Raw genomic sequence first — 14,668 nt, 5'->3', positions numbered from 1 at the left:
ATTGCAAAGTTGTGGAGTCTCCTCTGCTGTGTTAAATTTAGCATTAGAAATGATGGCTATTTCATATTGCCCCTTTCCCAGGAAAAGAAACCCAGGCAGATGTTTATGCTGCCTCTGTGCAATGGTCTCAGAGAAAGAAGCAGTGAGGGCTAAAAAGGAGGGGCCATTCCTTATTTTTCTAATTGTAGTTAACCAAATGTTAAGAGTCATATAAATAATGAGAGCCCTTAAGAACTTTTAAAATCTGTTATCTAAAAGTACCTAATTATCTTGGTTACATAATTTTAAATGTTGTTTTTATTAAACTGACTAAGGGATCCTATGCAATAGTCAAAAATGTAGGTTTAAAATTAGAAATGTGTTTTAAATCATAATCAGAACTTTTTTAAAAGGTTAACTGTTTAAGTATTAAATATAAATTCCATAAACTTATCGAATGTTAAAACTATTCCATTGGAAGAAACTAGGGGTTCTGCAAACTGGAGCTCTCATGGAATAATGGAAGTTGTGTCCATTTGATAATATTTATTGAATCCATTTTTTCGCACTGGAAAAATCCTCAAATCAACAGTAGAATGTATCTTGATACTCTACTGTGTTCCATAGTCAAAAATTTAAATGGAACCAATACAAAAAAAAGGATTCTCAATAAAATAGATCTGAAATACTGATGTTGTTTAACTAGGTAGATTTTTGTTTAGTGAAGCAGTTGGATGGATAGAATTAATGTGCTAATAGTCTCTTTATCTATTTTAGGTCCTGAAATCATTGATGTATCCTCTAAAGCTGAAGAAGTAAAAATAATGACTATAACCAGAAAGCAAGAGGTTCAGAAAGAAAAAGAAGCTGTGTATGAGAAAAAGCAAGCAGTCCACAAGGAGAAGAGAGTTTTCATTGAATCTTTCGAAGAACCTTATGACGAACTGGAGGTAGAACCATACACAGAGCCATTTGAACAACCTTATTATGAAGAACCAGATGAATACTATGAAGAGACCAAGGTAGAAGCTAAAAGGGAAGTTCATGAGGAATGGGAAGAAGATTTTGAAGAAGGGCAAGAATACTATGAAAGGGAAGAAGGCTATGACGAAGGGGAGGAAGAGTGGGAAGAGGCTTACCAAGAAAGGGAAGTAATTCAAGTTCAAAAGGAGGTCTATGAAGGTATGTATAAACTGAATGATTTGTTTCCCTCTTTTCTTCATTTTTGCTCAGTTCATTAAATTGTCAATGCTATGAACCTGATTTGCAGTTTATGTGAAATAGATAAAATGATCTTAGATTTTTTTAAGGTTAGAAATCTTTTAAAAGTTATTTTCTTTAGAGTTACTTTCATGCTTTGATATTACAAGCTAAATCATTTAGTCTTATTACTAACACTAAATTCCAAGTGCTAATTTCTAATGCAGAAGTTCAAGTTTTACTTTTACTGCCTTGTTGCATCTCTGCTTGATCCTGCTTCAAAACCTAGCACTAAGAATTGTGTTGGTTATAACGATCCCAAAATTATATGTTATCCTTACCTTATCTCATTTGGAATTAACACAACCTAAGAGAACTTATTTAAGCATCCCTTCTTATTCCTGTGTTTTTATTAAAGAATCACGTGAGAGAAAAGTTCCAGCCAAAGTACCTGAAAAGAAAGCACCACCACCTCCTAAAGGTAAGTAATTGGAAATATTTAAATAGACTAGAGCATCGACATCATTATCATGGCTTGTTTGGCAGCAATGTATAAATCAGCAGTTCAATCCAATAGGCACAACTTCTTCTCTAAGCTTTATTGTGAATGATTTTTTTTCTTAAAATTTCTATCTAATTCATTTAATTTAAAAAATCAAAAGATGATAAAAATTGTTATGGTAAACTTAAATATAGCCAAAATATGTTAAGTACAGAAACTTGTACCCGAAGTTCAAAGTTGTGCATAAAGGTCAAAGCACCAAACTCGTCTCTCTCTTTAAAAAATGATACATATATCTGCATATATACATATAGGTGTGTATAAACACAGAGCGAGAGAGACAGAGAGAGAGATTTTTAATAGGAATTCTAAAAGTACTGCAATTTCTTTAAAATGCTTGCAGTTATAAAGAAGCCAGTAATTGAAAAAATTGAAAAGACTTCTCGAAGAATGGAGGAAGAAAAAGTTCAAGTCACCAAAGGTATTATCATTTCAAACGTTCCTAGCACCCATGTACACAAGTAATGTGTTTACTGATCTATACTCACGTTAGTTCTTTATATAATCAAATACTTTTAAATTTTGTGCAAAGCAACATTCTTCAAAATACAAATATATTTGTACATATTTTTAAAGTACCTGAAGTTTCAAAGAAGATTGTTCCACAAAAACCTTCCCGGACTCCAGTACAGGAAGAAGTTATTGAAGTGAAAGGTATACATCTTTGTTTTTCAGCTACAAGTTCAATTTTTTTTTATTTATGTGTATGGACATGTGTACATATATTGCTAAGTAACTCACAAATCTGAAATGACCAAAAAAAACCACATTTTTACATAATACAAGTCTTACGTTGAGTTGCACATATGTTCAATTTAAATAATAACATTATCTACTTTGTTTCTAGTTCTGCTTAAAAATTACATTTTTTATTATAAGGAAGGTTTGTGTTTAATCGGTAGTTTGCTAACTTTACTATGCAATGCATTCCATTGCATATAATATTCCCTGTCCTCTTATTTATAGAAATAGACCCTAACAGATTTGGAAAAGCACAACATTGTGTGTGAAGAAGTTGTGTCTATTTGATTCTCATTTAAGAATGTTTGATGAAGGCTGCATGTGTTGTTTGTCCCTATAGATCAAAAGATGATTTGTTTTCTTGTCAATACTGAATTTGTTCTCAAGCTACCATATTAACCCACTCATTCTGTGTCGAAATACTTGAGTATAAAATCCATGTGTTTGATCTGATGTCTTGTACTAAAAAAAGAAATACTAATGTGAAATACTCTCTTTAAAGTACCAGCTGTGCATACAAAGAAGATGGTTATTTCAGAAGAAAAGATGTTCTTTGCTTCTCACACAGAGGAGGAGGTGTCAGTCACAGGTATAAGGCAAACTGGAATGTGGGGGCTCAAATGGAAGGGTTTTAGGCAGATTTTTATCCCTCTTGTTTAACTTGTGATCATGTAGACATTTCTGTCTCTTTGTAAATTCTCTGTCTTCTTTTTCATTTCATGTTTGTCTCTGTTTTCATTTTATTTTAATGTTCTTTGTAAATTACAATTACCACCCGCAACATGGCGTATCAGTAATTATAATGTACATTTTTTAAGTCCCCGAGGTACAAAAGGAAACTGTTACTGAAGAGAAAATTCACGTTGCTGTTTCCAAAAGGGTTGAACCACCACCTAAAGGTATTAGTAATTCATTCTAAGTTTAAACTAGTCTTTTAATAATAATACATATTCCATAGTAAACATTTATGTTAGTATTAAATAACAGATTTAGTCACAGTCTGCATACCTATAGCCACTATGTACAAAGGATGTGATGGGGGATGGGAAGAACCATTAGGAAGGCACAGGGGAGAAAAGTGAAAATTATTGGAGGCTCCATTCCCAGATTCAGAGAGTCTGCAATCTCATCACCTGTTATTTGGAAATACAGCGTCCTGGAGCTAGTTCATACCAGCTCATCAGTGCCTATGGTTACATTTTCAGGAATTTTGCTAGCCAGTAGTTTAACACCACCATTATTAAAAATTAGATTATGTAAAGTTACAGTCCAAAAAAGTATATTTTTAAATGTTAATAAATACTCAAAACTTATTACCTCCTATTTTACGGCATTTTGTTCTTATCTGTGTTTCTGAGATTGTTTCTATCTTTGTGTCTGTGTGGTGGAAATACCATATAATGTACTACTGCAAGTCTCTTTCCAACTCAAGGACAATGACATCACCTTTATAGCCAGGGTGGGAGGGAGTGTTTACACCACCTTGGAAATCGCAAATCTGCAAGCACTATAGATCAAGCCTCCACCCCCGCCATCCCAGCCAAATTGTTAAACATTTAAGACACAAAAAAATCTAATGCAATTGTGTTTATGAAACTGCTTTATAAAAGTAAAGGTTACAAAAAAAAAAACCTAACTTCATAGTTATTGATGTTCGTAAAAAGCTGGTTTCTGAGGAACCGACACAGGCACCTCCGAGGGAGGGTTGCTCCTACCTGTTCCTGACAAAGTGGAGGCTTCTGCAGTTAAAGGTGACAGCAGTCACATTTTCCAATTAGCCATTCAGCCATCTTCATGTGCCCTCATTTCTAAAGCATAATTTTCTTGCATTCAATTGGTATAAAAAGAGAATCTCTATTTTTTTTAATTCTAAGTCCTACAACAACATATGCCTTGTCAAATGCACACTTTCTCAAAAACGGTACATTTCTTTTAAAGTCCCTGAGCTACCTAAGAAACCAGTTCCAGAAGAAGCGGTCCCTGTTCCAATTCCTAAAAAAGTGGAGCCCCCGGCACCGAAAGGTAGAATAATATTTGTGAAAAAAATAATTATTAGCATCCATCTTGTATCTTTTTCTATGAGATCTGTGTATTAACAAAATAGCATCTGTAAACCATCTATAATATATTTAATTCCGTGTATATTGATTTCATTTATTTGTGGTAATGTGTTATACAAGTATTGGTAACATTTCTAGACTCCAGATCATGCTAACTGGGTCTTTGTCTGCTTGTGTAATGTATGTAATGTCTACATGGTGTTGAGGTATTTAGCATTCATTTCTATCACAAACAGGCATATTTAAATTACTTCCTAATTCTCACACTCTTAGTGAAGATTTATGCTTTAATGTAATCTTAAATGTCCCAGAAGGAGACTAGAATATTCCACATTATTTCAACAATTGTATCTTTAAAGTTCCTGAGGTTCCCAAGAAACCCGTGCCAGAGGAGAAAAAGCCAGTTCCTGTGCCTAAGAAGGAACCTGCTGCTCCCCAAAAAGGTACCCCAGAGCCCATGATGGGGAGACTCTTTGCTCCAAGTGCCAGCCTTTTGCTTTCTGCGATCTTCTTGTGTATTATGCTGCCTTTGTCTTTCTCTCTTTTACATTCTCCTTCTGTTTTTAGTGTTTGTCCACTTCCGTGCCATGCTCTTGACATACTTTGTTTATTATACTGAATATTCCCAAGACATCACCAAAAAGTGTTGTTAAAGGAAGTAACTATATCAAACTGCTATCTTACATTTTTAATATCTTCCCTCTCTTAGAGAAAGAGGAAATGTTTGTGAAACTTGTTTTCTACATATTTCTAGGAAAAAACTTTCATCTTTCATAAATGCAACTTTTTCTTAGTAAAAGCAGTTTCATGCATTACGAAGAGGTGCGGGCAATGATAACTGTAGAGTGTCTGGCAGAACTAGTTGTTAATTACATAAAGACGTACATAGTACCACACTTCTTAAAAGTCAATAGTGGTGAGTCTTCAATAGTGGGGAACATATAGATTTTTTGAAGTTTACTTTCACCATTTTCCTGAGACCTTAACTGAGCTTCAGTGTTTGCCGTAAATGTTTCAGTTATCTAATCAGCTAGTCAAAGTACCTTTCATAGAGGTATGTTTGAATGAAAATGTACTGCTGTGGTATATCACAAACCCCTGGCTTTGGTTCGTTTGGGATTTTTTGGTGATAAAAGGCACTATCTTATTGAAGCACTGAAACTACAATTGCACACATCTGTTCAGCTATAGAAAGACTCAGTAAGAATTCAACAACATCCAATTTAAGAGAAACCAGACCTAACTAAAACAGTACATTTTGAATAGTGTTCCCTTGGCCTGACTTTGCAATGTTTCTATTTTCTTCCTGAATCAAATATGCTTCTCTCTTTCTCAAACTCTTGGCTCTTTCAAAATTCTTTTGATTATCTAACCATTAAATACAAAGGTCATATTAGTAAAACCAATACTAATACTAAAGCTACATGAGACAGATCGTCTTAGATAAATTAAACCCATTGTTACTATGTACTATATTTCCCAATACAAAGCATAAAGAAGCTTTTCTATATACTATCTGAACATTCTTGACTGTTTGTGTGATCACTAATTTGTTTTCAGCAAAGTCATATATGTCTTTTAAAGGAGACACAGAGGCATCTCTCATTTACTCATAAAAACAAATACACATAGTATAATAGCATGTATATATATAAATACTGCATGTATATCTAGCATAACATATACATATAGAAATGAACAGCTATATAATTACACCAAAATATTACAAATGCACGTGCAGAGGTGCAGGGATTCACAAAAGCTGCCAATATTGTATTTAAAATGAGAACAATTATTGCCAATAATGCATGTTGTTAAAATTCATCTTCCAATTAAAAAGTCAACATTATCCATTCTTAGAATAGATAAATCAAATACACTGTAAACATTTTTTAGGTTGAAAACCCTGTTGAAAACTCTATAGCCCCTTAGAAAAAAAAGCACAAATATACATACCCACAGAATTCTGCACACAAAGCTCTGTAAAGAGCTTATAACACTCATGGGTATCAGATGGAGAGACCTACTCTAGAGTAAGTGTTTCCTGAGTTTTGAATTCACTACAGGCACACCTACCAAAAATGAGAGGAGAAATGTGGGGAAAAGAAGTAAGTTATATATATATTCAACTATTCTAAGACTCTAAGGCTTCTTAGTCTTAGTCTAAAATAGTCTTACATAAACTAAAGCCATTGTTATTATTTACTCCATTTCTCAATACAGAGCATAAAGAAGTTTTCTATATACTATATCCACATTCTTGATTGTTTGTGTAATCACTAATTTGTTTTTAGCAAGGTCATATCAATATATAAAGGATGAATTCTGTGCACAACTTTCTATTACGTAACTCATTTTTGCCTAAATGCCTCTAAAACATTATTTGTGATATTTGTCACATTATGATCCTTGGAATATTATAGTTAGCTTAATTTTCTGGATAATTTTGCTGATGCATAAATAATCTATAACAGTTACATTAATGTACTACGTAAAGATTTGTGCATGTGCCCATGTTCTTTCATAAAAGTGATATATGTCTGAACCAACATTGTGTTTCAAAAACTTTAAGTCCCAGAGGTGCCAAAGAAACCTGTCCCTGAAGAAAAGATTCCTGTTCCTGTTGCAAAGAAAAAGGAAGCTCCCCCAGCTAAAGGTACAGTGGCTTTCAAAGTAAAGAAGCCCTATCTTTTGTCTTTGATGCAAAATATTTTGTGTTTAATTATCTGTCCATTGAGTTACTTTAATTCTAAATGGATGTTTTGTGGTGAGAATTGAACAAAAGTGTCTGTCCACCTGTCTGCTTTCTTTAAAAAGTAGCTGTGCATAGCTACTTTAGAAAATATAAAGTCAATTCTAAAAATGTCTTTTCAAGTTCCTGAAGTACAGAAGAGAGTTATGACAGAAGAAAAAATAACCATTGTAACTCAAAGAGAGGAATCTCCACCACCAGCAGGTACTTAATTCCATCTCCATGAAATAACCTCGTCTTTCCTTCAAGCTTCTTTAATTGCATGTCTTCTTTAATTGCCACTTCTATGTTGCTCATTTATTTGGACTTTTTGACAAATTTTAAAATTCAATACTATCCTTTAAGTGCCAGAGATACCAAAGAAGAAAGTTCCTGAAGAAAGAAAACCTGTTCCTTGGAAAGAGGAAGAAGTTCCACCACCAAAAGGTATTGTTTCTCCATCTTCCCAAGAACTGTCTTTATGTTCCAGTGAGTTTGTTAGTTTTGTGATATGAGTGCTTTGTGGGTGTATTTCTTTGTTTTGCATTGGGCTTCACTGAGATCACATTAAATTTCTAAAAGTGCTTAATGTCTCTAAAGTGCCAGCTCTGCCTAAGAAGCCTGTCCCAGAGGAGAAAGTTGCAGTGCCAGTTCCTGTCGCTAAGAAAGCTCCTCCTCCCCGAGGTAGGATTTGCCTCAATCCTCTGACCAAAAAAAAAAAAAAAATCTTCGAGTGTGTTAACTTCTTGCTTTTTCCATCTGGTCTGTGCTTGTACTGATCTGTTGTCTTACTTTCAGTGAAACTTTTTTGTTTATGTCCTTGTGATATGTAACTTGTTTTCCCATTTTGCTAGTCAAAGTGATGTACATGCAACTCTTCCCCAAATTCTAGAAAGTGAGAATTGTTAAAATTCTTGATTTTAAACTTCAATTTTAATGCTTCCTTAAAGCTGAAGTCTCTAAGAAAACTGTTGTAGAAGAAAAAAGATTTGTTGCTGAAGAAAAACTATCCTTCGCAGTTCCTCAAAGAGTGGAAGTCACGCGGCATGAAGGTATATAATTGGAAGCCAGGGGATAAATGAGTTTGTGTTTCCTCAAAGTCTCTTCTTCTTCCACATGTGATTGCTTACCTTAGAGCGTGTCCTCATCAGTTATTTCTCCTTATGTTGGTATTAGAATGTGTCTACCTTTTGTAGCCTTCTGGGACTGAGTCTTCTGTGTCTATGTTGGTCTTGAATCATTTGAAGGAAGTGGATGAGTCCCGAAAATGTTATAATTTTGGAAGTGGCCACACTTGGACATAACTTGAGTATCATTCTCAGTCTTGGGCCGTACTTGCCCTCATCTTAAATTAGCTTCCTCCTTCTTGTAGTGAGGAAGAACCATGAAGCTATGTTCTAAGCAAATAGAGGAACAGTTATCCATCTGTAGTGACCACATGGCTGTATATACATCTGTATCTCAGCAGGCTGAATTTAAATGAAACCTTATCTTTTAAAGTATCTGCAGAGGAGGAATGGAGTTATTCAGAAGAGGAGGAAGGTGTGTCCATTTCAGTTTATAGAGAAGAAGAAAGAGAAGAGGAGGAAGAAGCGGAGGTTACAGAATATAAAGGTAAACAATGCAGAGATGATCTGGGGTTTTGATGAGGTGTTTTCTTTCACAAACTGTTTACAGACCAATGAAAAGGGACACGAAAAGTGACACAAATTCAGTGAACATCTACCAGTCTCATTAAATGAATATTTTGATCAAAACACAAGATTCAGGAGGATTATACTAGATTCAAGAAATCCAGTGTATTTCTTGTGCATCCCTTCTTACTTGCCTATATAGAATAAAAGAGGCTTCATATTTATATATAATTAATCAGAGCAGGTATCTCCATATACATATATCCTTTCATTAAACAGGATTTGGCTTCAGCATGGGGGGCTGGCATAAGCTTTACCTTAGTAGTCTAATGCTTAATTGGTGTTTCTCAAACATTGCTTGTACCACAATCCACAGACAAAAATATATTATATATTATAATCCTACACACATGTGCAAACCAGAAAACTTTAATTTTTTTATTTTAGTCATTTAAAAAATACAAGCTATAATCCATTAAGTTAATTCCAGAAGTCACTATAATGTCTTGACTGACAGTTTTAAAATGAACAAGAAAATATATTACCTCATTACATTCCAGGAGTCAATGCCATATTTGTGAGCCTGAACCACTGAACACATATGGCTTTCCTGTATTTTACATATGGAGAAAACAATTGTGTTATATATGTGATCAGACTGACTTGTTACTCAGATCTTTTCATACCTATAATGCTAATTATCTATAGTTTCTTAAGGACAGAACCAACAAACTATTCCATTGGGATATCTTTTCAATGAATTAAGGCGGGTTTCCAGCTAAAATCCAGCATTCTGGCTAAAGCCATATGGCCAAAAGAACTTTCCTAAGAAAGTTCCTAAGGTCTGCTTTTAAAGAGAAATCAATAAGCTCCTTAACCAAACTCTCTTCCCAGTGAGAAGATGAGCAGAATTGAAGTACATTTAGATGCCCTAAGTATCTGTTTTTATCTGTCTAATAAAAGATGGCACACTATGCCCCTTTTTTCACTTGGAACAAAAGCCCATGTAAAAATCCAAGGTGCATAGTCTTAATGGAATGCCTTGGAATAGGCCAAGATGGGACATGACTCCCAAGAGGAAATCCATTAGTTCTGTTGTGCTTCCTGGAAGAGGCCATGATGGTGGACAGAAGTCAGGAAGCTGGTAGATTTGAAGACGACTCCATCTTTTCTAAAAGTGTTCGTAAAACCAAACATAGTCTGATTTCAACTTTTGACACTATAAACTTCCTTTAGTACTCCAGACTCTAGTTAAAAGGAGAAACACTGATTATTTTTAGGTCCTCATTAAGCCCCAAATATAGGTGGCTTGTTAGGTTTACTTTCAGTGTAAGGAGCAGATATGTTTTTAACCAGACACTTCTATTCCTTATTTAACTTTGACCAGGCATGGTGGCTCATGCCTATAATCCTGGTGCTTTGGGAGACCGAGGAGGGAGGATTGCTTGAGCATAGGAGTTCAAGACCAGCCTGCGCAACACAGCAAGACCCCGTTCTACAAAAATTAAAAAAAAACAGCTAGGCACAGTGGCATGAGCCTGTAATCCCAGCTACTCAGGAGGCTGAGGCAGGACGATCATTTGAGCCCAGAAGTTTGAGGTTACAGTAAGCTGTGATTCAGCCTGGGCAACAAAGCAAGACCTTGTCTTTAAAAAGAAAAAAAAATTAAAACTGTATACACTTAGGCTCAAAAATCATGTGAAGCCTCCCGCCTTTTCTACCATACCTGCCCCACAAAACTGGCGGGGAAAACAACATGAAATATTATCTTGCAATTCACTTATATCCTCAAGTATATGTTTCTGCCCTGTGGCCTTCAAATCTAGAGTGCTCTGTTAGTTGTGAAACTCATCTTCAAATTCTTGTGTTCTTGTTAACTCAGCTATTATAATCGCTTTTTGTCTTGTGCTTGTCCTGTTGTTGCTGTGGATATAAGCATTATTATCTGTATGACACATGTGAAAAATAAGTTAATGGGAACTAAACATAGTTCCCATTTCCCGTACTCTTCATTAACACATATGCTTTGATTAAAATGCTCTTTGAGCGTTTGAAATAGGAACACGCAGGGATTTGGCAAGGGTTAAACTTTTGCTATTTTAATTACTCTTTGAAGTGATAAATTAAAGCTAAAATTAAACATGAAAAACTCTGTAATTTATCTTCTTTAAAATTGCTGTCTTTAAAGTGATGGAAGAGCCTGAGGAATATGTTGTGGAAGAAAAGCTGCACATTATTTCTAAGAGAGTGGAAGCGGAGCCAGCTGAAGGTATACTGACTCTTTAATTAGTTTTATCCCTATGTTAGCTTGTCTCCTTTATGTTTTCTTTTAGCTAATTTGTCATCCATATTGCATATATTGATAAATATCATGCCTAATAAAAAGATTCCTTACACTTTTATCGAAAAGAAATCTGGACATTTCTACAAGTATATTTTATAATCTTTTCAAGTGACAGAGAGGCAGGAGAAGAAAATTGTACTGAAACCAAAAATTCCTGCTAAAATAGAGGAGCCTCCACCAGCTAAAGGTATGATTTCTTTCGAAGAAATGCAACACTATTTATTTTAATGTATATAATAATACCTTCATATTTGCATAACTGTCTTATGCATAACAATTTGTATAACTGTCTTATGCATAACAATTTGTATAACTGTCTACGTTTTGTCAGCACACATGTATGAACGTATTTACTGAGTATAGTCATTAATGTTTGTATATACGTGCAATCTTTTCAAAAAGTGAATTCTAAGCCCCAAAACTATATCACTTCATATGTAAGGCAAACTCATATTCTTAAATCTAATCTTTCTAAAGTTCCTGAAGCACCTAAGAAAATTGTGCCAGAAAAGAAAGTTCCTGCTCCAGTTCCTAAAAAGGAAAAGGTGCCCCCACCTAAAGGTACATTGGATTTTATTTTATTCTTCGAGACTGTCTTTTTTTAAATCTTAAATTGATACATTCTTCAGATTTTTTAAACATTAACAAAAAAATAAGTGTGCTTATGTTTAGTGTTTTCCATATCGTATGTTTGACGGTATTGCCTGGTGTCTTTTAAGTGCCGGAAGAGCCAAAGAAACCAGTTCCAGAAAAGAAGGTTCCTCCAAAAGTCATTAAGATGGAAGAACCTCCCCCAGCCAAAGGTAAACAAACCTCCCCAGCAGAAATACTAGGAACTTATCTTTCTTTCTCTCTGCTGCTGTCCTTTGAGTCAAACTGTTTATATGTTGGTGGGTGACAATGGTGTCTTTGGGTGGAGTATTACTTGTGATGTTTATTTGTGTGTACCTTGTAAATTCCTCTGTTCTAAAATCACAGTACTTTCTGGCTAGTATATTTTTTACGTCCACTTTAATATAACTCCCTATTCCTAAAATTATCTTTTAAGTGACTGAGAGGCACATGCAAATTACTCAGGAAGAAAAAGTTCTTGTTGCTGTAACTAAAAAAGAGGCGCCTCCAAGAGCAAGAGGTACATCCGCCCTTCCATTATGCACAATATTGTACTTGCCCTACTCTCTTTACCAAATACACTGGTTATGGGTGCTAGTTTTTGTTGTTGTTGTTGTTGTTGTTGTTACAGTTGTTGTTTTATGTTTGAAATAATGAAAATGTCAAGTTTTTTGTTTGGGCTACTACTATATGGCTGCCTTTTTGTGGTTTGAAAGAGGGAAACAATACGTTAAAGTGAAATCTCTCTTTAAAGTGCCGGAGGAACCGAAGAGAGCTGTCCCAGAGGAAAAAGTTCCGAAACTCAAACCTAAAAGAGAGGAGGAACCACCAGCTAAAGGTATACTGACTCTTTTAAAAAAAAAAAAAAATTCAAAATAAGGATCCAGGCACTAAAACTAATCTAGTGGAATAGGTGTCATTCGAAAAAAAAAAAAAAAAAAAGACATATTATAAAGTAAGCAATGTAAGTTTGTTAATGCATATCACTTCAAAACTAAAATTTTTGATAATAGAAAGTACTTTTTACTTGAAAAAAACTGAGGCTTCTTCTAAACGTATGTGAATAATTTTCCTTCATCTGTATTTGTCTTCTAATGTCTTTGTCCATATACGAAACTCATCTGCCTAGATGCTTGTTTTACGTAGCAATCTCTGATGAAATTTTTAATTTTTTCAATTCTGAATTTTCTACATTGTACCACCAGAACTAAGGAAAATGTCTTAGAATTAAGGTGAAGAAACTATTCATGTAACACAAGTTTCTGTCTAACGCTTCTACTTAGCTTAATAGTCATTATTTACACTGTCTAGTTGTCTTTCTAAACTTTTATAAATAATACTTGATTTTGCTAAAATTATTCAATGTCTTTAACGTACTAAGTAGCCTTTTTTTGAAAAAAAAAAAAGGTATTCATATGTGTATTAGAGCAAGTTTATTTCCAAGTCTATTGATTTTCTTGCCTTTTAAATGAAAGTTTAATCAGGCACTGTTATGGTTGTCTTTGTCCTCGGATTGTTTGAACGAAATTTCTCTTCACACACACATTTTCAGAATCTTGCAATTCACTTTTAATAATTACTCTTTTAAAGTGACTGAATTCAGAAAAAGAGTGGTTAAAGAAGAAGTATCAATTGAAGCTCCAAAAAGAGAACCTCAACCCACCAAAGGTATATTGAACTTTGATTAAGTAATATGAAGCATGAAACTATCTGGCTCTTCGCCTTCTCGTTCCCAATCTGACTCCTTTGCTTTATTAGCTTATTGTTGACTAAGGGCAGGATATACAACATTTGAAATCACAATTACTAAATATACTCTATGGTACCTTGACTGGCCAAAAAAAGCAGTCAGAGTCTCCCATAATCAGTGCATGAAACAAACACAAAAGAATAAAATCAAAGCACATTGTGACTATCAGTCATCCCTAAAAGTGCTTTAAAGTAAAGTGCTGCCTGTTGTTAATATTGTTTCAGAAGTAATTATAATGGAAGAGAAAGAAAGGTCTTACACCCGAGAAGAAGCTGTTTCAGTACAACAGGAAGAAGAATATGAGGAATATGAAGAATATGATTATAAAGAATTTGAGGAGTATGAACCAACAGAAGAATATGACCAATATGAAGAATATGAGGAACAGGAGTATGAACGATATGAAGAGCATGAAGAATACATCACAGGTATGAGCAAAACTGCAAACTCAAAACCACACTAAATATGTGCACACTCGAACAAGATAAAACAAGATAAATCAGAACAAGATAAAAATTTGGATGCCCAAAGAAATTTGGAAAGAACTTTGTTTCATTTGGCAAATGTGGAATTTTCTTCTTTGATAACTCCTAGAAAAAAAAAACTCTATAAATCTTAAGGTTATTGTTAGATTTTTGTTCTGGGAATAATCTATTACCCCCCTCATTTTGGCTCATATGCAGAATAGCAAATGTCATTAAGTTTCTTTTTCAAAAAGGTTACAAGTTTATCTTCAAGTGCCCATGATCGTTCTAGGACATGGTTAAAAATTTCTGAACATCCTTTATTCTAAAGCTTGCTATTATGGAGTACGATAGGCTATTGAGAAAATATATTTACCCACAGGGTTCCCATTATCAACACTTCACAATGACTACTTCAAAAGTAAAGACAGACATGTAAGCTAACACAAGCTGTTGTGTTTTACCTAATGAAGGTAAAATTTGTAGGCATATATTTTGGGCTTCAAAGAGTTTATTTCACTCAAAGAATAAATTTCTATTGGAATTTTGAAATAAATCTATATTATTTCACTTATTCAGTCTCTGATGTTT

At 34.3% G+C, this 14,668-nt stretch overlaps 1 protein-coding gene across 2 annotated transcripts in view; it reads left to right on the top strand.

The window, feature by feature from the left end:
- The window catches only part of TTN (titin), a 270,912-nt gene that overhangs the window by 107,182 nt on the left and 149,062 nt on the right, over positions 1-14,668 (top strand). For both annotated transcript variants that reach the window (XM_073019847.1, XM_073019846.1), the window contains 22 exons: positions 757-1,161; positions 1,598-1,660; positions 2,085-2,162; positions 2,318-2,395; positions 2,985-3,071; positions 3,301-3,381; positions 4,421-4,504; positions 4,902-4,985; positions 7,115-7,198; positions 7,418-7,498; positions 7,640-7,720; positions 7,874-7,957; positions 8,224-8,325; positions 8,774-8,887; positions 11,096-11,176; positions 11,361-11,438; positions 11,729-11,812; positions 11,971-12,054; positions 12,300-12,383; positions 12,618-12,701; positions 13,454-13,531; positions 13,838-14,041. In XM_073019847.1, coding sequence (XP_072875948.1) covers positions 757-1,161; positions 1,598-1,660; positions 2,085-2,162; positions 2,318-2,395; positions 2,985-3,071; positions 3,301-3,381; positions 4,421-4,504; positions 4,902-4,985; positions 7,115-7,198; positions 7,418-7,498; positions 7,640-7,720; positions 7,874-7,957; positions 8,224-8,325; positions 8,774-8,887; positions 11,096-11,176; positions 11,361-11,438; positions 11,729-11,812; positions 11,971-12,054; positions 12,300-12,383; positions 12,618-12,701; positions 13,454-13,531; positions 13,838-14,041 — 2,283 coding nt within the window. The remainder of the gene's footprint in view (positions 1-756; positions 1,162-1,597; positions 1,661-2,084; positions 2,163-2,317; positions 2,396-2,984; positions 3,072-3,300; positions 3,382-4,420; positions 4,505-4,901; positions 4,986-7,114; positions 7,199-7,417; positions 7,499-7,639; positions 7,721-7,873; positions 7,958-8,223; positions 8,326-8,773; positions 8,888-11,095; positions 11,177-11,360; positions 11,439-11,728; positions 11,813-11,970; positions 12,055-12,299; positions 12,384-12,617; positions 12,702-13,453; positions 13,532-13,837; positions 14,042-14,668) is intronic.

The sequence above is a fragment of the Chlorocebus sabaeus genome, chromosome 10 (genome assembly GCF_047675955.1).
Source record: "Chlorocebus sabaeus isolate Y175 chromosome 10, mChlSab1.0.hap1, whole genome shotgun sequence".
Taxonomy (NCBI): Eukaryota; Metazoa; Chordata; class Mammalia; order Primates; family Cercopithecidae; genus Chlorocebus; species Chlorocebus sabaeus.
The sequence above is the reverse complement of the archived record's forward strand: the minus strand, read 5'-3'. Positions and strand labels throughout refer to the sequence as shown.